General features: G+C 36.4%; 1 protein-coding gene across 4 annotated transcripts in view; it reads right to left on the bottom strand.

Annotated features, from left to right (window-relative positions):
• Positions 1-22,764, bottom strand: part of ANKS1B (ankyrin repeat and sterile alpha motif domain containing 1B) — a 446,786-nt gene that overhangs the window by 184,463 nt on the left and 239,559 nt on the right. For 2 of the 4 annotated variants that reach the window (XM_074870829.1, XM_074870833.1), the window contains exon 15: positions 14,639-14,745. In XM_074870829.1, the coding sequence (XP_074726930.1) occupies positions 14,639-14,745 (107 nt within the window). Of the gene's footprint in view, positions 1-14,638; positions 15,182-22,764 lie in introns of those variants that run through there. The other 2 variants (XM_074870835.1, XM_074870834.1) reach the window with 1 other exon arrangement.

A 22,764-nucleotide genomic window follows, 5' to 3' on the forward strand; every position in this document is an offset into this window, starting at 1 on the left:
ATTTGGTTTCAAGAATCTTCTATATAAAGGTAAATTTGTTCTGTTTTTTATCTGAGGGGCTGATTATTCTTCCCATAGACATACTGCATTTTCTTAAAAATCTGAAATAACATGTTCAAAATCAATGAGAGGACAACTTGATATATTCTTAGGCTAGTATTACCTGTACGTAGACTAATCCAGTCCCAAAACACTATGAAAGGATCCTTCAATGTTGCTACACAATTGATTTTCCAAGCACACATGTTGGGATATCTACTGTCAGAGTCCAGTAATCTGACACTTTAGTACTTCATTTCCCTCAGTCATGAGGAAACCTTCATGTAAGTCAGTCCACCTCGTCTGGCACCCTTCTTCCTGACGCTACTGTGGTGAGTGTTTCTACCAATTCCTTTCCTATACAAGGATACTGCATTCAACAATTAACATTTAGGGAGTCTTTGAGGCCTCCCCCCAGCCAAATTCAAGTAGTTTTACTGACACTTTGCAGATTTCTTTGTGATCAAGCTATTTCTAATTTAACTTTGTGATAAAAAGTACTCCTAATGGTCCTGGTGAGCACTTGTGAGTCTCTCACTGGTCCCTTCTCCCACTAATATCAGGTCCAAAACAGATCCATGCTACCAACAAATCAGATAACAAAACTGTATGCTCCTGAGCTAATGACACAAGATTATGGGACACTGTAACTTCACTTGATATAATTTCTAGATTTCAGTACACCTTCTTAAAAGGAGAAGTTACTGCAACGAATAAAACAGACAAAATAAGAGCTGCTGATCCCCACCACACATTAAATTTGTGTTGCAAAGTCACAAAGCTACAAAACACCAGAATGAAGACTGCTCAACACTGGCTAACCACCCTTCACCCCAGGATACATATTCTACATGGCATCATACAGACAGTATAATTATATGTCTGAATAATTCATTAATTCAGTGTATTTACAAAATAAGATAGTTTATATTTCTTTTCTTTAGCCTTTATCATTCTCTGTGTGGGTCCATGTCTTATATATAGCTTTACATCGAAGACCTCGCCAGTAAGAACGATTCACTTTCTTCAGACTTTTTTTAGACATTCATTGAAATAATACTAGACAGCTCCAAAACAGGAATTAATACCTTTTATAAGACTCCTTCAAGGCAAAGTGGCATTTTTATACCCATTATAAAGATAAAGAATTAAAGTAGGACTAATTAGGGCCAGAATTTAAAAAAAAAAAAAAAAAAAAAAAAGTAAATCTATTAGTTCTCAGTGCCTAAATGCAGGGATTGTTTTCTTCCATTTCAATGAGTTCTTAGTATCTATCTATATATGTATTCACAGGACAACTATAGTCAAATTCAGTTTTAGCTGTGAGCACTAACACTTCAGCTAATCCAAATTCTGCTCCTTCCCTTGCACATATGTATCAAAGTGTTTTCAGTGCAACAGTTTTATCAGAAAAGCTTGTAATGATTTGTATCTAGCTGTTCAAGTAAATCAGAAGCCTTAGGCACGTTGGAAAGTGGAAAAATCTGAGTAAGATGGTACTACAAAGCACAGTGGAGAGCATGGAGAACTTTCTGCAAGGAGTCAGCTTAAGCCCAGCCAAGCAAACTAGCTTGGCACCAGCTCTGTTGGGCCACAGCTGTCTCCCAAAGAGTGACATTTCTGTGAAAATCATCCAGTTAAATGTCCCTCTGCTTTTGTTCAGGACTCCCTAAAATGTTTTAAGTCAGTAAAGAACTTAGATGTGAAGCAGATATCCTCCGTCCCCCTCTTTCTCTTCTTTTATTCCCTCCCTTTCCTCCTCTTCATCCTCTTTCCTTCCTTCCTTCCTTTGATTTGGAGATAAAAAAGACACATGGTGATTTCTTCTGAGGAAAGAGGAAATGGAGAAAAGGAGGACATCGGGAGCACAAGAAGAGCCTGCAGGGATGGTGAGGCATGGAGAGAGCTCAGAAACACAAATGCATTTTGGGGGACAGAGAGAGACCCAGAGAATCTCGGAAATAAAGAGAAAGGAAAAGAGGTATACGGGTGGCTCCAGGAGAGACAAGAGGAATGCTAAGAAACAGTTTCTGCCATGAGTTTGGCTTACAGAGGAATAAAATGCATGACTTGAAGATTAAAGTAATGATAAATTACGTATAGCTAGCTCATACACAGAAAATATGTTCCTGATTCATTTTGTTTGGGGCATAAAAATATTAATAAGTATTAAATACTTGTTTTTATGCACTATTTTTAGCTTGATTCCATCCTTGCCACTGAATTTATTCAGAACTTAACTGAAGGTACTCAGTGAGATTCCTCAGGAAATCTGGTTACCTCTGACTCCCTCCTGAGAAACTCTGCTCTGCAACTACAGGTACTATCTGTACTATCAAAGGACAGACACAAGCAGATAATTAGCCACAAGGTAGCTCTCAATATACAGATATTTTTATCCAAGGATCCTCTCTTGATTTCATGTATGTGGGCCAGAAATATTACATAATTTCCTAGCCAGATAATTGAGGGAACAGAGAAGCATCTTCCCTAAACTCATAATTCAAATCAAAGGCTGACCTCAGGAAAGACTCTTAGATGTATTGTCCTATGCATTCTCCATGGACCAGGCTTCTTCTGCATCTGCTAGCAAGTGTTTTCTTTATTCTCTTTTCCCCTGAGTCTCCATTTCTTATTGTTCGAGAAGGAAGGGAATCAGCAAGCATTTTGAACAAATACATATATGAAGCAAGATGCTATTACATACATAGCAGAGTTAAGAGAAAGAAAGAAATCAAACCATACAAGCAGGAACAGCAGAATTTGCTGACAAAAAGCCTGATATTACAGGGAACTAAAGATTTGTCTGTATCTGGATTCTCTGGCATAGTATTCCACTCTTGCTGCAAAAAGTTATTTTTCTAGGCAGAAAGTGAAGGTCTTCTATTTCTACAGGCAATAAAACAAGTACTTAAAAAATCAGAATGTCAGGAAATAAAAGGTTCATGGACAGAATAGACACATTTCCAAATTCCAAGAGATTGAAACCAAAATAAAATAACTTGCATTGTCAATTTATAATTCCTTTCTGGCAACAAGAGGGATACCTAGGGAGTTCAGAGAAGCTAACAGAACTGTAATATTCATACTATATTTAAAAATGAATCAAGGGTAAAAACCAGCTCAGTATTGTGCAATCTTTTAATCTAATGCAGCATAGCAGCTAAGATCTGTTATTTCTTTATAAACGCCATTTTAACTTACTTCAAGAAGTGGGTTTTCTATGTGATTAAAAGGGCAGCTGTTTGGAGAGAGCATACCTGAAACAGTGAAAAAGCTGTTAAATAGTGTGGCTGCTGAAGAACAGAAGCTATCAATCATTTCAGAGATTTTAAGAGCTGTAACTGGCTGCACATATATTTGTTTTTAGCATGAGCTGTAAAATTCCAGTGAATAAGATGCAGATTTCCTCCCCACCTCTTCCTAATTGCAAAGGAGGATTGTTTACAGGGGGCCAGTCTTTACCAATTCATGGCTGCTAACTAGGCAGTCAGAGAAAATATTGTTTGGGATTTATATCGGAAAGGTCATTTGATAGGTGTTTATCCAGCATACTTTTATTCATGGTATTCCAGTTTTTAATATTTGAACTGACTGTTAGCACCTGTATCCACAGTAACCTTATCCCTCCACATCTGCCACCTGGGCAAATACTTTGGCTTTTATTTCAAAACTTCCATTTAGATCTAGTCTTTGGATCAAAAAATATTTAAAGAATTATTATTCAGTCAAAGACTTTCAACGGAAATCTAAAGCAGGTATGTTACATCTTTCAAATATAACCCATGGTTGTTCCCATCGATAATGTTATTAAATCATTCAGTGTCCAATAATTCAATAAAATCCTGCATAAGTTAATACTAATAAACATCTGAAACACAAGATTTCAGTTAAGTCATGAGTTGTATGTACAAGAAGTGTCTATGCCCTCTGTTTCATCAGACTAGTCAGTCTAAAACAAATACAGTGTATTGTTGCATGGAGATTTTATCCTATATGCACTGTAATTGGAGCTTAATGAGGGACAGCAAAAGATACAGAATATAATATGTTTCATAGTGAATAAAATGTTTGAAATGTTTAATGTAGTGTTTTAAAGTCTACAAAACTAAATTATTTGGGCAGTAAAGTACTGGTTTTCCTGAAAATATATTTCAATTAGGAGTGGACTAAGAACAAGACCGGAGACCACATGTGAATTTCATTGTTTCACCTTGTATTCACGATGAATAAAAGCTTGTTGTTAATTTAATCATTTATGCTTATGTGGAATAAAATCATAGTTAAGACAAGGCAGTTTGCTTTGTCTGCTCTGGGCCTTTACCTTACTTTCAGCAGTTGAAGAATATATCTCTTTTCCCATTGAAAGTCAAGAACATCAAACTTTCTTAGAACTGAACCTGTGCTTAGACCCATGTAAAACACTTGGGCAAAGGTTTTGTAGGTTGACCTCTGATGCACACTGCTCAGCTTCCAATAAATCATGACAACAGTGTTTCTAACTGAATATGTTAATTTTTAATTGGTTAAGTTATCATCTGAAGTGTTATTCTTTTATCTTTTCTAACTCTTTATAACCCAGTTTCTAAAGCGCAAATGCAAATGAGAAGCATGTTTGGATGTGTAAGTACTTTAGAGTGGTAACGAGTGATAACACAGTTCTAATGTTCTAGATGAACAATACTAAACAAGTGTAAATCCCTGCTGAATGAGAAAAGAAGGTAGTTTGGGGGTCTCATAATTGTTTTAAACAACCATTGGGCTAAGGTTGTAAAATCATTAAGTAATGCAACATTAGAAAAATAAAGCAAGTTTTATTTTTAACTGCTAGTTCTTTGAAATGTGTGTTTGTGCACACTCAAATCTCAGTACACTGAATGAGAAAGGAATTTTGAGGGAAAAAATTAGTAAAGAAACCTGTGATTGAAAACTGTATCATAAGGCATATGAATGTGAGGGATGAACCGATGTTGCACAGGCAGTGTAACTCTCCAGTTCTTTATTTCTGAACACATGGAATTTTTCACCTTAGTGAATTACTTTTTTGTGTAATGTGTGTATGTGTGTGTGCACATGTGCGTGTGGGTGCGTGTGTGAATAGGCAGAATGAACAGCATGTTGTGATGGGCAGGCAGAATAGACAGCATGTTGATAAAGGCTTCACAGGTTTCATTGCTTCTGTCATTGCAAGGGTTAAAACTGATGCTGGGGTGTTGGTACCATAAAAAATATATGGGCATGGTGTGTGGGAGAAGGAAGCATTTTCACAAATGTGTGGGAAAATAGAAGATCTTTAAACTGAAGGTGAGAAAGTTTAGGTGCCCAGGAAATTTAGGAGTCAGGAAACTCTGTACCAGGAATGGCTTGCTAGCATGGCAGTTCTGGCACCTCATTCCAGAAGAGCTTTTAAAAGGTAGCTGTAGTTTTACTAGCAAGATTAAGCTTGTCTCCGTTGTCGAAATTTTAATTATTTTTGATGGAAGAAAAGCTTCTCATCTACATGATGAGAGGCACAATGTGTTGTACAATACATCTGTTTCTTTACTGGTTTTCCTTAAATACTTTGTTCATTTCCCAACTGCGCAGTTAATTCATTTAGCTTTATTCTCTTCCCATTACATCCCATTGCGACATTCTGTTCAGTTCCTCATTTTCTTCCCACCAGACTCAGTACTGATGGCAGTAACTATCTGTTGCTAATAACATCACCATCCATTTCCTTTTTGAATAAGGCATTAGTTGCATGTGGAAGGTTGAGGGCAAAGAGGTCAGGAGACGGGAAATCTATACTGAGGATGAATCCTGTGTACTACATTTGTACTTTATTTGTCCTCTAATAATTCATTCATTCTCCAGGAGTTCTCAGAGATGATTGCTAAAGGATCTAGTTTTCAGTTTCTTAAGACTCTTCATCAAACATCACCTAACCTAGATGATTCAGATCATTTAATTAACCAAGTACTCTTTTATCTGCTTGCAGTATTGATAGCTCTCCCTCTCTCTCTCTCTCATATTTCAGTGGTCTTCATTAACACCATATTTCACTAATTCTCATACTTTGTTCTTTATGCTAAAACTAAAATGAGTTTTATCTGACTTCTAGCGGTGGTCATAACTTTGTTAACATTCCTTTTTGCTATAGCATATTGATAAAACCTTTTCTGAATGCATTCTACTCACATAGTTAATGAAATGTCATTTTTTTCTCCTATTTTTTTTCCTTTTTGTATTTTGGTTATTTATCTATTCTTTCATGATATATTATCTCTTATTTTAGATTGTTTCTATTTTTTTCATCTGCATTAATACTTGTTCATATAACTACCTGAGCTTTTCTTACATCATTCAGTCTTCCTTCATAAAGGATAACATGTCCAAGAATCTTATGTTTATTTCCAGTTATCTGTTAGTACCCATTAATCTTTACCTGATAACTACTCCAGAATCCCACAATGTAATTATCTGTAATCAAGCTCCTCTGTACTGCTGTGTCCTTCAAACATCTTTAACTTAGTCAAGAAAGTCTGTCATTGTTTGAGACTAATTTACCTACTGGTCCAGATTTCATTTAATTGTTTCTTGTTGGACAGTGTTCTAAACCAGTAATATACACAACTGTATACTGTGTTCCTTTTAAAATTCCTTTTATTCTATTTTAAAATAAATTTATTAAGAAGTATCCCATATGAAACAACTAAGAATAAGCTGTAACATTCTCTTACATACAGGCCACTGGTTTTAAGTCTACCATTGCCTTCCATTGCAAAGCTTTCCATTGTTTACCTACAATGTAAATACAATTATAAACTGATTGTCCTTTGAATCTTCAGTATTTCGCTCTGAAGAGTAAAAACTCTTAGCCTTTCCACCTCTCTTAACCTTTAAACCTTCTGTTACTTTTAATGACCTTTGCATATTGGCATGTTTTCCACATCTTTCATTAGTTATGAAGAATAGCATTATACACATAATTCTATACACAAACATTTCTAATTCTTGAAGGTTTAGCATTGGTCCTTTTGGTAACAAAATCAGCTGGAAGGTTTTGGCCTTAAATAAGTACATAGCAAGAACATTGTATCGGCATTACATCTCTTATGAGTTATTAAAATGTCATGTTTTATTCTGATTATTGGAATCTCCATCTGCTTTATCAGACTAACTTTCAGATGAAATATTTGCTACTAGTTTCTCTTAAACTTGTATTTAGGGCCAATAGACAGTTCCTCACAAAGGTAGTCTCAGGATACAGTTCATCAGTGTTTCTACACTAAGATGAAGGCCAGTCTCTGCACTAGGCAGGCTTTTAGCTCAAGCACAACATTTAACATTAATATTTAACATTGTTAGGATGGGACTAATTCCAGTTCTCAAGTACCTTACTCACAGATATGTATCATGAAATAGTTTCACTTTGTGTACATGCAATGACTATTTACTGTACATGCAATGGTTTTCAGTGTCTGGATTTGGCCCTTTGATCTTAGTGAGGGTAAGACTGAGCCAAATACATTGATATGTACATTGGACAAACTCTTTTCTCTCAGACTGCTGTAGAGTGAGCTTCTGAAAGAGGCACATATACACCAGATGTCACTAACCTGAATGGCAGAGGTGAGTGGAGGGCTTTCCTCTGCATACACTGGCACCTGGATTGTCTACCAGTGTACAGCATGAAGTCCTGTTTGTGTGCCTTGTATGTACAACCTTGTGTGGATCGACGTTTAAATAGAGACGGCCAATATTCCAGAATAACCAGAGAAACCCTCACCTAAAGGTTAACTTAGGAGAACCTAGCAAACAGGCAGATGGACCTGTCCCTGATTATACCTTCAAGATACAACTGTTGAGACAGGTTTAGATGAAAACACACTCCCTCTGATCTCAAGGAATCCACCATACCCAGGATGTCTTAATATAAGTCAACAGTCAGTTTGCAGATGGGTTCCTTATGAATCAATTGTTCAAATGAAATACACAAAAATTCTGTCTTGCTTTTCTTTCTTCTGTTGAACAATCTTTACTGCTAAAATTTTCATAAAGTCCTTTGTCAAGTGCAGGATCAGTCACCAGCTTGCAGTGCCTGTGTTTTTCAAACACACACATTACATATATAGCTAGATAAACATGAAATCCCTTTCCACTGGGGAATGAACACTGCCTCTCCAGATCTGCCTGCACTCACACAGGTTGATGAAGAATGGTCTGAGACCTCAGGATAGAAAGACAGTGCAAGCTATTATTTACACATGCAATATTGAGGAGTACATTAATAAGCCCTTCTGTCTCTCAATCAGCTTGAAGAATACCATGACAGAGGCATTAACTGGAGTATGTGGAATGGGATTATTTGTTAGACCTGCTGCTGTTGCAGGATGACAAGCACAATCTTCATCTCTGGCACCCACCTGAGCTCTAATTTGCAGGTTTTATAGTACGAATCCCTACTAGGATGAAAAAGAAGATCTTGAAGCCTCAGGGCTGGATGTTCTGAAGGAGGAGAAAAAGCTTTAATAAAAATACTTTGTGTTTCCTTTTCAGTGAACCCTGGATGGATTCTAGCCCACATTGAGCCACTGAAATTTTTGTGTCTACATGAGAGCTGACCTAGTAAAAAAAAAAAAAATCACTGTCTACAGCCTAGACAGTGATTCAGCTGGCCAGATGAATCTACTTTAATTTATCCTAAATTGTTAGGCAGCCAGTCCGCTAAATTGCATTCTATGCTCCACTGGCTTTAATGGATCATTAGGTGCTTCACCTAGTTGCCCACAGATATGAATTTAGAGTCATTTGAGGTGCTGCAAATGTACATTGCCTGGAATCCAACTGAAGCTCCACACTAGTACGGGTTTTCCATAGATCCTGTATGATATATTCCAGGCCTACACAGATGTCTCAGACATCTCAAGTTATTCCAATACGTGGGCAACTAAACTGAGTCCTGAACATCTACTGACTGGTACACATGTAGATGTCTGTATTTGAACTTTAACTCTGCCCCACTCTATGTTTGGCTAACAGGTTGGACTAAGGGAGGAGCTGGCCTGCCCCAGGAGCCACAGCTTCAAAGGGCTACCTAGGTGAAGGAGAGGAAGACTCACAAAAGAGCAGAGTGACAAAGAACCACTTTGCTCAGGAAAGAAGCCAGGGCCACACTGGCACTGAGAGGAGCTCCACAGTTTTAATGTCAAGTTCTGTAGATCTGCCATGAAACTAAAAGCAAGGCCTGGGATTTGCAAGTGAGGTCCAAATGAGGTGATTGAAACTCATGGTTCCAGGCATATTTTCTAAGTTTTTACTAGATGTACAGAAAATCTTAAAACACAGCTTATTCCAGCATCAGAGGGACTTGTATTCCTTCTACTCTGCTAAAAATTTGGCTTGCTGCATATCACTGACTGCTAGTTTTAAGGGTGTCTTAAACAGTTATTTATTTCTACACACAGACAATGCTCTCTAAATCTTCTTACGCTTCAGATGATGCACGAGTGCCCTGATGAGTCTCCGCAGTAGCCATTATGGACCTGGAGAGCTCAGAGCCTGTATGTTGCAAAGGTTGATCTGCTCTCCTAAGCACATTAGGAGTTGACTTCTGAAAGTCACTAAAGTCACTACAGACTAGAACCCTTGTTAAACATTGGCCTTTTTTTTAATCATCTGCAGCATGGCTAATTTAAGAAAGGTGTTGGCAGACTGACTCACTCTTTCAAGCTTTCGTCTAATGCCCAAATCATCAATCTCTGCACCAGGTATTTTTGGATAAAAGCTGTGGTGGTCTCTACAAGCACGGGACTTGGAGCCAATGCACATAGAGAATTTCTTTCAGGTGCATTTCACTCTAAAGAAATAAAATTGCTTTTGTCCTTTATACTTGATACAGAGTTTAAGATCCTCCAGAGACATTAAAGGCAAGAAGAATTACTGGGTATTCCAGGATAGCAAATCCCAGGAAATGACAACTGAGAGAGGACAGTCTACAGATAAATTTCAGCTGACTAATAAACCTCCAGACCTAGTGAAAAACGAAAGAAAAGAAACAAAGAAAGAAAGAGGGAGAGGAAGGGAGAAGGAAAAGTCAAATCTGAACTCAAAACTAAATCTAAAACAGGCAGCTAAAGGGAATTGCGAAGGTAGTCCATGCCTTTCATACTTGTGCAGGTAAGTTCGCAGGATGAATACAAATACAGAAAATTAGTAGAAGGAAAAGAAATGCATATGCAACTAAGATACTAGGTGGAAACTCAAGACATCTATATTCAGTTCCTAGATATGTCACAAGCTCTATGTTTTATTACATGTGTGACATATAACATTTAAGATTCATTTCAGCTGCATAAGCATAGGGACTCTAAAGCTATCTGAGATGCTCAGTGATATCCCACCTGGACTCCAGCTGCCAATCATGAAGGGCCTGGCTGTCTCTAGTCTTCAGTAATATCTGTCAGCCCTGTCTGGATCTCCTGGATTCCTTACAGTATCTCAATCGGTACTAGACTTAATTGATCTGTTAAACATTATGTTAGTAGCTGTTTTAAGAACTAGTGCCTCTTATCTCAAATGTATAAGCAGTTTTAAATTCCACCCTGCAGTCACGCTATGCCTCAGTTTCCCAACAGTGAAAAAGTGAGAATTGAAAAAAAGGCAATACTTAGATCCTCAGGCAATGCAAACCATTTAAGTACTTGAAGGAGAGAGGTACATGTCTGTAAGCTCACAGCAGCAATGGAAGTCTAGTGTCTAATGCCAATTCAGGTTATTAACTGTTACTAGTGAACAATATTTTGGAATGTCAAAAAATAAAATAAAATGCTCCATATTTTTCTGTTAACTCCTTTTGATTGCCTGGTACCTGTTTCTCTCATACAGTGTTTTAGAAATCTGATAAAGAGATATTATCTTCATCAAATTGCAATATTAAGCAAGTGATAAAATTTCAGAATACCTTAAATGATTAGAACAACCTATAAATAGATAGTCATATGCAGTCCTTAATCAGAACTAGTTCCCACTGGGCAGTGATTTGATTGAACTGCTTTTATCTCTGTGAATCCAGAATGGAGTCTTTGATGAAGCTCCAGAGTTGTAAAAAGCTGCATGCAAGGACCTAGTGACCTCACACATTTGTATATTTTCATCTATTTCTCTGCAATTTAATTTTTTTTTCTCAGCATACTAAGTTATGTAGGCCTACAAGTCTGCATAAAGATTATAACTTGTCCCAGGGATATCCATGGGATCTATGCAACAAGAAGATGTTCACTGATTCATTAGGTTTCCTTATTGTTTATATCTAGTTTATATACTGTAACTTATGACTGATCTATTTGTTTTCTTGCACTTTAGATTTAGTTTAACTGCAAAATAGCCTTCACATTATGAAATTGCTATATCATCTGCACCTTCAAATATAGAGTATCTCTGCACAAAGTCACTACAAATTTTTACATCTGAAGGACACTGCAGCCCATTACACAACAAATTATCAAAGTTAATAATGATTCCATATAAATATACACACATATTCAAGTACGATTCTACTCCTACAGGCACACATGAACCAAGTCTTGGGACTGAATCTGCCTTGGGCCTATTAAATATTATGCAAGTGTCATTCCTGCACGACAGTAATAGTAGGTAGGAATTGCACTTGTCATGTGTGCAAATACACTGTAAGTAGAAATAAAGTAGTTAATGAAAACACAACTAATTTTTTAATATGTTTCAACATATTTTTAAAATATATATATCGATGAACTAGGGAAAAATATTCATACTGTAAAGTTAATAGGAAACAGGTTGTTTCTTACTATAAAGTCCACACACTTCAGGTAACATAAACAAATATTCCTAATTCCAAGCACAGTCTAGTGAATAACTTTCCTAATGCCCAGAGGGGACTAAACCCAAGGAGTTAATTTCTATGATCTAATGAATGATTAACCATGAAATCTTTTTATCTGAAAACCACCTTTTTATTAGAATGCTAATTTAATTAATAGAATTTTGCTGTTGAGTAGTATAAATAGGATCTATTCATTCTCAGATGTATGTTATTCCATGGACATTAATTATAACATTGTGATATTCCCTCTCCTGTTCTGAACATCTAGTAAGACCTGTACTACTAAATCATACTTAATAGGAGTGTGATGGTTGTTGCTTAGGCAACAGAATGAATAAATGCAGGTCACAATGTGCTTCCAGAAAAACAAAAGCAGTAATATGGCACAGAATGAAGAAGAAATATGTCTAACTGATTTTTACTGCATTGAAGTATTAGAGTTATTCAATGTAAAGCAGCTAACCTATCTGCAACAATTAATAAGATTGTAAAATATAGATTAATATGTAAACCACTTTAATGAAGGTAAAGCAGTTCTCATATTAAGGAAGACTACAACACATTTAAGTTTGGAGTAATCTGAATTTTTATCTTAGCATAGCAGGTCTTTCTCATTTTCCTATATACTTTCCAAGTTCAATTTTCTCTTTAGTATTTTGTCTAGAATGGAAAATATTTTTTAAAACAGTCATTTGAATTTTCTGGAGAGGCTTTCCTTACATAATGTTGATATATTCAGAAGAATATTATAAAAAGAAATTGGTGTTTTCTGATCATTTTTATTTCCAATAAAATATGGGAACTATTCAGTTTCTGGTACAAACAAAAACTGAAACATGTAACAGCATGATGAACAGTGTGAAATCAATAAATTAGGAATTATTAAATTACTAAAATTGTACATTTTTTATTATGAGGCAATTTTACAGCTTTTTGCTTAATCACTGGATTTAAGAGTAATCTTCCATTCACATATGCATGCTACCCCAACTAATATTAAGAGAAATTATGTATTTTACCTGCAATACCTATTTAAAAACAAACCACTTCAGAAAAGACTTAAATTAAAATGACCGGAAAACATTAGCTAACACGCAATTATGCAAGCATAACTTAATCTGCCTGATACCTGAAAAGTTTGATTTGCATATTGAATAACAGAATCTCATATATAATTTGTATGTTTACATAAGTAGACTAATAAGAGATGCAGGAAATGAAAGTCTTATAAATTCCCCCAGAACATGGCTCAGGCCTCTCCACAGACAGGGGACGACTGGAAAGCCCTCCAAGGCAGTTTCTTTGGCTCCTCTGGTGCTCATCATTTACCTGTGGTAGGTGTACCCCTCTGCATTTATGCCACCTACAGCCTCCTGTGAAAAATTTCCTTCTGTAATCTCTTTAAGACTAAATGATCAGCTATTTATGTAACTAACGCCACAACATATATAAGAATATGTATTACATCTTGGGAAACTGTAGCTTGAAATGCATTTTGGAATTTTTTTTGACATTGCTGAGCTGACACCCTTGCAGCTTTGTTTTCAACAATATTTAAAGGAAGATTCTAATGATTTTTACTGATATAAGCAAAAGATCACATGGCAGCCATGTAAAAACAGGAAGAAATCTCTACACTATTATAATGTGGAAATGGCAGAGATCTGTGTCTTAATTTTCTGATCAGTAACCCAAAGGCATATAATGATATTGGAAAAAGAAATAGGAAGAACACAACTCGTGATGATTTTATAGCCATAATATTCATGCTGTTTCACTTCTGTTTCTTATATGCCAAGTGTAAGTTATGAAAAGTTAGTTAGAACTGTTCCAAGATATACATGATTACTAATAATATCTTTAAAAAAGAGTGATTAATAATGTTTTAAGCTCTGATACTTTATAAGAAATGTGGTCAGGATTTTTGCAAGAGGTTCAAATAATGGGAATACTGAAGCAGGTCGAAAAGTGATTATATAACAACCTTACAAGTAAGCTGCTTGCTTTACTGTCAACATTCATTTCAATGGAAAGTTTGTGCATGGCAAGTCTCTCTTACTTTACACCGCATGGTAATACTGTAAATCCTCAAGTACTTAAAATTCTATTTCATTTATATGTTCCTGATAAATGCCTAGAATTAAAACATGAAAATGGAACTATTAAAAGGAATCCATTACTTTTCCACACAGAACATAAGTTTCAACAAGTGAATCCCACAGCCTGATTATCTAAGATGCAAAAACATTTAACTGAGACATCCAGAATCATGTGCATAGATAGCACACTTCATTAAATAATTTTCTGTTATTAAAATACCTCTCAATGCAAGAATGGCATTGCATGTTAGTTAATTATTATTAAAATGATGTTAATGTTTAAATAAAAGCAATAATGTGATGTATTGCAGATAGAGGTGTTTACAGCTTTTACATACTGTGAAAATCCTGCAATGGATTAAAAGAACTGAGCATCTTTTTTAATCTGAAGATTGATGAAGGGGAGAAAGAATCTTAATATTCAGTTTTTCTTTTACCATATTTCTGTCTATAATATTTTGTAATGTGTATAGTTTGGAAGTTTATACAATGACAGTTTATATATTAATTTAGCTAGACATAGAAAAGTGAGACACTAAACAGATCTTTTAGTGCAATGCAGAATAGCTCTAAGATTTTTATGAGCACATAAGAGACAGACAAAAAAGGCAGCTACAGTGTATATATACACAGCTATGCACAGAAGATTTCTTACCATAAACTGCACATTGTCAAATCCATTAGCCAGCAAGTGGTTTTCATACTGAGGTAGCCCAATATTTTCCAACCATTGTCCCACTGTCTGGACAGGGCATCGGGGTCCTGTAGGAGGGTGAAGAGGGAGGCGTTTAAGCAACGAATAACCATCCACTGGATAATAGCGGTAGTCCTGGGCTGAGAGGTGGCATTGCCACATTGTGTTCCTGGGAAAGTTGGTATCAAAGGAGCCCGCCAGCTTGACAGATTAATGTTTTCAGCAAGCAGAAAAGTCAGAAGTAAAACATAGTTTACAGGGCAGTATATAGCGTAAGATCTGATCCTAGCTCTACATTTCTTAGTTATTAATCTTTACTACAGACCAGTACGTCATACAGTATGAAAAAAAAAAAAAAAAAAGCATATCAAGCTGTCAGCTAAGCTGTTCTCCGTTATATGTGATTGTTGGAATACTCCACAATGAGCAATGCACTGCCAGCAGCAAGAATTCTTTTTATCAAGTACTCCTACACTCATCAGTATGCAGCTCCATGCTTCTTGCTCCCCCTCGCTCGCTCCCCTTCATTACCCAGCCTAGGCTACACCTCGCATTTTCAATAATAGCCATCAGATAAGGCAGATTTTTTTTTTGTCTGCAAGCTGTAAGCCTGCTGCTGCTGCTTCCTCCTACACACCCATCCAAGCGTCAATCTTGAATGATGAGAGCAGTCAAAACAAATGCAGAAAATAGCAAGATTCAAAAGCAACCTAGAGCACTTAAATCTGAATAGAATCTTCATACCAGTTACGCTTTACATTTCTGTTTGTTGTAGATTTTTACATTTCACAAGACATTAAGAAATGCAATACATAAACCATAGCCTATAACATGGTTTACTATGCCTTCCCCTTTCCCCTTTTAATACAAGATAGGTAGTGGTCTTCATCTCTGCTTTTATAATAGCAAAACCCTTTAATGAATCAATAATGAATACATTTCACAGTTTCTCTCCTATAGTACAGCAAAAGACATAAGCGGCACAACAATTTTAGTCAAAGTAATTTGATTATCTGCATGATTTCTTCAACCGTAAAATATTATAAGACACAAGAAAACCTTCATGCCAACATATAATAATTCAACTTGAAAAGGTCACCATTTCAAATGAATAATTAAAAGAATATTTTTACTAGATAAAATTTTAAATTTATATCCTCTCTTACAAAAATGTGAATGATAGCAGGCATATAAGATTTGCATGATTTCTAGAGAGGATGTATATTTTATCAACTATTACTGGAAAAGATTTAATAAAGATGCTGGATTTAAAATGAAAGCAAAGCTCATTTTCTGTACAACAAACCAAATACTTCACAATGTGTTTTCCTTCAATGTTCCATTTTTGAGACAGTTTCTCTCAAGACAGAAATATTTTACACCTTTGGTCTGAGAGAACTATTTACTAAACTTTCGCTTTTCACAATAGGATCAAAGGACTTAGCAAAAAAGGCAGAAAATGGGTATATTCAGGGTACAATTCTAAGAAGAATCCTATCCAGTAGAACTTAATTTATTGAACACATTAATTACTTTTCTTTGGTTTTCTTGTCCATTGTGAATCTCAAACAATGACCATCTCTAAGGAGGAATTTAATTCCAGGCATAAGGAAATTACAGATATCTGTCAAGGGCATCATTTGGGATTGATGATATTATGGCAGAAATCTGTTTCATAGAATTCCAAACCTATCGTATGACCGACACGTTATAATACAAAGTCTCTGCAAGTGACATGCAGAGGCTCCCTGAGCAGTCGCGTAACAGACTCTAAACTTAGCTGTATATTTAAAATTAATAATATTATAAGAATTTTGAAACAACCTGACTAGTCCTTGGACTAAAACTGGATAACTTTTCATTCTGATATTGCCACTTGGATTTGTGGAACATCTTAGGCAAACTGAAGTCCATAATGATTTTGCAAAATAATTTTAGTTGAGCCATAGAAGATCTTTCATGAGGTTGGAAAATTGCCTGAGAGATCTGTTATGAGGTCTTACATTATTCCAGGTCCTCTTACGGATTTGATACATTGCTACACAAAGTATGAAAGGTTCATTAGGTCTCTTGAAAAAGTACTGAAAGCTTATCAGGCACTGGTAAATATGGAATTGCTGAAGAAACTTGGGAGTTTCCTCACTTATTTAATAGCAATAGCATGTGAATATATGCAATATAGAGCATATTTGGTAAGAGCAGAGTGTGCACAAATAGCTAAATGTACCTCAAACAGATTAATGGATAATTCTTTTTTTTCTAAGAGAAAGTACATATACCAAATTGATAGGAATCTAGGTCTCAAGGAGATACAAATACATTTGTTCACACCTGTCTGTAAATCCTCCCTATTTTGCTGAGTTTTTTCTACTTTGAATCAATATCTTTGTACATAGATGGAGCATAATCTCTTCAGGGTTGTGCCTAGTCAGTAGCAAGGCTGCAAGGAGGAGGGTAGGCTATGTTGAGTTGAAATATAGTGGACTTCCCTTGGGTAAGCAAATTTGAAAGGCTGGGCAAGCTCTTCAGAGAACAAATTGAGAACAAAATTATCTTAAACAAGATGAGAAATAAATCCTTGCTGAATTTTTCTTAGCTGACTGAGAAATCATGAATTTATTTGGAAAGGATTCCTGACTTTGTGTTCCCCTTTCCCCAAATTGATATTGGAAAGAGACCTAGTGAAGCACAATCCCACTCTTTGAAAGAATTATGCATGATTGGCTTCTGTATTTCCCATACATGCATAGAAACAAATGTCTCTGCATCCTATGTCCCCCACTAACAAAAATGTTCTGCCCACAATAAGGCACAGCCAACAATCAATATACCAGTTTCATGGTAAAACTGCTTCTGCTTTACCTTACTATAAACAGCACGGAAGTTATGCTGCCAGCAATGAGAAGTGCTTGGCTCAATGCCTAGCAACAGTATAGGCAAAATTCAGTTTTTGAGTGGCTCCCCAGACACATTTCCTCATGTAGCTGTTGGTACTGTGTCTAAATATCTCCATGGCCCCAGCACTGGATGATTATAGCACTGCTGGTCCCACTGCACACTTCCCTCCAACTCTGTCCTCTGCCAGTATAACTACATGTCTGAACCTATCAACACAACATAAGGTTGCTCAGCAAGGGGAAAGAAAATAAGAAGAAACACATTCAGTTTGCTGCCTTGTCCTTATCCTTGACTATCGTCTCATTGCTAAAGTATCCTGTCATGTGCAAGACTTTTCCCTCCTTCTTCTGCCAAAGGTAGTAGTAGGCAGAGCCAGGAATGTGGACACTAGGATCGAGTCTTTCTGTATGGGAATTTGAAGCTCTTTAGATCTCTTTGTTCTTTGCCAGCCCAGGAGACTTATCTTAGCTGGGCTGCTTGGACAGTTTTTCTGAGCCAGTGCAAGCAGAACCTGGAGCAGGTGCTATTGCTTTGAGACTAGAAGGCTATCTCTTAATTTTGCTAGTCTATGATTCAGTGCCAGCCCCACCAGTGTGCTGCTGCAGGCAATGCCTACTTTGCCTATGCCTAAAGCTGGTCCTGATATTGAAAAATGCCAGGCAGACAGTATGAGATGGTCTCACCTGCAACACATTTACAGACTACTGTGCTTTTCTGATTTCAAAGAACATAATCATTCTGTGATACCACAATCAAAAAACATATACCTATTCCTGTATGGGAAAACTGATGTAGAAGTCTCTTACAGGGATAGCAATACTTGGTTCTTTCTTCTCCAAGGCAATAGAAGAAGCACATTGAAGTGATGTCTGCAAGTAAGATGCCATCTGGTATGCTATACGATAATTTCTACAAGACGTCTCGTTCCCAATGAGACTCAGAATATCTTTATTGTGGGGTTTGGAATTGACTGATTCTGTGATATCAGAGAGCACATGATTTCAAACATGTTGTAAGGCAGATTTGCTCTAAATGTAAAGGAATTTAAAGTCTCTATTTTATTATCTCTCCTGTTAACAATGCCGATTTTTCTTTCTTGATTTTTCAAGTGAGGAAAAGAAAGAAATGCAGTGATTATTTGTAGAGGAGGTGCTCCTCCAGTCATCATGAATAGATTATTATAAACCATTTTCTTAGGTTGGTCAATACCTGTCAAACACTGCTAAATATTTCTGCTGCTAAGGAATCAAAACCTGGAGAATTGTAGTAGCTATTGACCAAGAAATTTCTGAGTGGAGACTATACCACAATATGAAAGGATGAATCTTTTAAGTAAGTTGGCAGACAGTTTAGCAGAGCTGCAGAAGAAATTGATGCTAGAGTAAGTACTGTAAACTTTTTTTTTTTTTTTAATTAAAGCTTTCAGCCTTGTCCAACACTAAATGGGATTTAATTTTCTTCTTTGTATATATGATTTTAGCTGGATAAAAAAGTTATCTCTTGATATTGTGATAGAACTTGTGCTACAGCAGAGTTAGTGTGACTGGGTGTTCTAGTGAATAAACTAATCTAATGACATGTATTCCTGGAGAAGAGATAAGAATAGCTAGGAACAGGATGGTGTATGGGAAAAATTATGCCTAACATCCAGCAGACCAATATAATTAAAGAAAGTTTATTATGGGAGAAGTATAGTAGGTTCCAAGAAGTGTATGCAAGATTTTGCTTTATCTTATGCATTTCAGTTATATTATTAGGCTACTCAAAATACTTAGATTTTAAATGATCTTTTTCATAAAACTCTGAAAAACCTGGATGCCTTACATAAAATCTGTAACTTCTGTCAACAGCCTAACTCTTTGGATGATGATGCCACTTTGGATGATCATCTTTGATGATGCTGAATATTTTCCTGAAAGTGTTTTTAGAGACATTTTTCATGGCATAAAAAGAAACAAAACAAAATCGATAGAAACAGCTTGAATTTAAATAACACTATCTAGTATCTATAATCTAAAGGTTACATTCCATTGCTTATGTGTGGCTCAGAACACACAAAAATAATTCTCAGATCACAGCTGATGCAGGCTAATGGAACAACCCTCATCAATTAGGAAAATCATCCTCACAGTTCCTTTCTGACTTTTATTCCAATATTTATTATAACTTTACCACTAAGTACAACAACTTTATCTATAACAGCTATAACTACAAAGTCGGCAAAGACAATTCATTTTACTTGACAGATGATTTGTCAACAGTGAACTGTACTTGTGAACCCCACTGGCCTTTCTACGACTTTGTGTTTCTGACTGCTGATGTATTATTTACCCAGGAACAGCTCAGTTGAAGTACTCCACTCCATCATGAAACATATTTATTACAGACACTTCAAAGTTAGAATACTTTTCATGTTTGGTTGATTGCTTTGGCAACTTTGATTTAGCCTCCTTCAGAACCCATCCTGTTCAGTCAATGAGGGACAGATCTTACTGGAAAATTAAAACATCTGTTTTCTAGAGCACGGCCACTGGACTAGGACTCAGGGCACCTTGTTCTATTCAAGACTGTCATTACTATGATGCTGCGCAATATCAATATGGTATATGGTAACACACACGAACATACAGCAAGATTACTTGAGATACAGTTAGTCTTTCTAGATTCTAATTTCGTATTTTAATTGAATAAATTTCAGGGATATTTTCTTTCTAAAGACAACAGGAAAATCAAACTATATTATATAGCATTGTAATAGCCACAACTTCAGTCAGACATATCCTTGGCTTACATAACAGAAATACATGGTGCAACCTACTGAATTGCAAGAATTATTTAAGAACAGATGGATGTTTCACTGTGAGACCACAGGATCAGCTGCACTGGATCACACCACAGCTTCATCTAGCTTCATCCATTCACCAGGTTCATTCACAGTGGCTACTATTCTATGCCTACAGGAGAGCATAAGTGTAAGGTGGACATACAGCGATTCTTTCCTAGCATTTTCCCAGTTTCCAGCAATTTGCAGCTGAGTACCATCCTGAAAGAGAAATAGGGTCTTTATGCTTAATAGTCCTTCATGGATTTTTCTGCCAGTCTGGTGGCTGATGAAATATGCTGGGAGAAAGAAGGTTGCAGGAAGAACTGGATTCATCTTCCACCCTCCCTCTATAACTCTGTTCATGGGAAATGGAGGAAGTGGAGGGAAAGGCTTTCTGCACTTTGGATGCCACCATAAGGGTAACAGGTTACTGTAACCTTGGATTGCACTTCGGAAGATATAGTTAAGATGCACTTAGAATTCACCTGCTTTTTTTCACCTCTTCATGAGCACTGAAGGAGCTTCTACTGCTGGAGGCAGTGTTGAGCAGGTGATATGAATCCAAATCTCAGTGGATCCCCACTATACTATGAAATTACTCTATCTAGTGTAAATTCTTTCAAAGAGTTTTCAGTTGTCTGTCATTTTTTCATGAATTGTATTCACATCCAAGGGGTAAATGTGTACATCCTTATTCTGGCTTCAATTAAAGTTAAAAACATTTTCTGAAAAAAGGAGTTAGTTTCTTAGAGCAATTTCTGTGCTTGCCTTAGGAACTTTTACAGGATAATAGTAACACTACACTCACCACCTATGAGTAATCATTTTCACTGTTTTCGTCTAGCAAGAAAAAAAAACCTTGAAAATTTACATGACACCATGACCAATCAAAATTTTGTATTTAATTCAGTAAAGATTTTATACTGTTAAAGACTAGTATACTAAGTTTATATATATATAAATGTATACTACATAGTCTTGCTAAAAATACTATGCAAGCCCAATCCTTTATGCTATAATTTCTGGCACGACAAAAAAAAAAAAAAATTACGCAATTTCAAATTTGAGCAAATCTTTGTACAGCCCTGCGCTAAGCCACACTGGACTAGCAAACATGCAGAACTGGGTAACAGAGAAATATTTGAAGAAACTGCTCAAAAAAGGTTTGAAAGAACAGTGACTGCACAGAAATATCTCAACAAGTTAAACAGAGCTGTTAAATGGTAACCATAATTTCATAGATTTGGTAACTGCTGCAAGGTCCTGTTGTGGAGAGCTGTGGAAATGAGACACCTGCACTGACACTACAGTAGACGGTCATATCTTTGAAATCCTTAACCTTGAAAGTACACATGATGGAAGGTTAAGGATTTCTCCTGGGGTTATTCTACAAACCAGATTCAATCTGAGACAGTGTGGCACTTTGTCTTCTGTTTTCTTTTGCCTAGTTGGACTCAGAGGCTCCCTTGTCCCCATGCACCAGATTTTAGAGTGAACTCCTCCTTTGAACATCTGATCAGATGAATTCCCTACTCTTCTTCCTGTTCTGTCTGGCTTTATTTTATAATTCCTTTTCTACACTCCCTATTTATTTCACTTCTACTTATTGTCCTTGTAAGTTATGATCATTTGCTCTTTTGTCATCCTTCATCTGCAGCTACCACAATCTGTTGTTTTGTTTCACATCTGCCTTTTCCTTTTACTTATTTTTTTCTCCCTTTTGCCCTTTCAAGCCTTTTAAAACAGGTAAAAAATGTTCATTTTAAAATTAAATTACTTATCTGAGATTAAATTACCACCTAAGATTTGTCTAGAGTTAAGAATAGGTTGGATCTAGGTATTTCAGGTAATCCTAACTTAACTTCAACATTTTTCTAGGTTAGATACAGGACAATATCTACTACATGCATTAGCTCTTCAATGTTAACCAGCAGCTAATTGTAAAGATGATACTCTAACTCTGTCCTGGAAAAAGTGTGTTTAAATGGGAGCAAAGGTAACTTGAAGATCTTTGCTAAAAAATAACACTGAACTACCCCTCACCTATTTCTTTCCCAGAACATTCAAAATCCCAGAAATTATTAAGATATAAATCAGACACAATTTACCACATTTTACTCATATGATTAGATAAAATGATAATAATGATTAAAACCCAGAGGTGTCAGGGCTCTGAGGGCACCAGTGGGCCTTGCCACCCATGCCCAGCATCTCGCCAGGCCTCCTTCACTGTGCCCACGGCCCAGGACCCCATTTCAGCTCAGTTAGGGGCTGTCAGTCCCTGCTCCAGAAATGCTGCAGCAGTGCCGGTCTCTGGCCCTGCCTCTGGTCCTAACTACTGGATGGGTGCTGGACTGACACTGTA

This window comes from Strix uralensis, chromosome 5 (assembly GCF_047716275.1).
Source record: "Strix uralensis isolate ZFMK-TIS-50842 chromosome 5, bStrUra1, whole genome shotgun sequence".
Classification (NCBI taxonomy): domain Eukaryota; kingdom Metazoa; phylum Chordata; class Aves; order Strigiformes; family Strigidae; genus Strix; species Strix uralensis.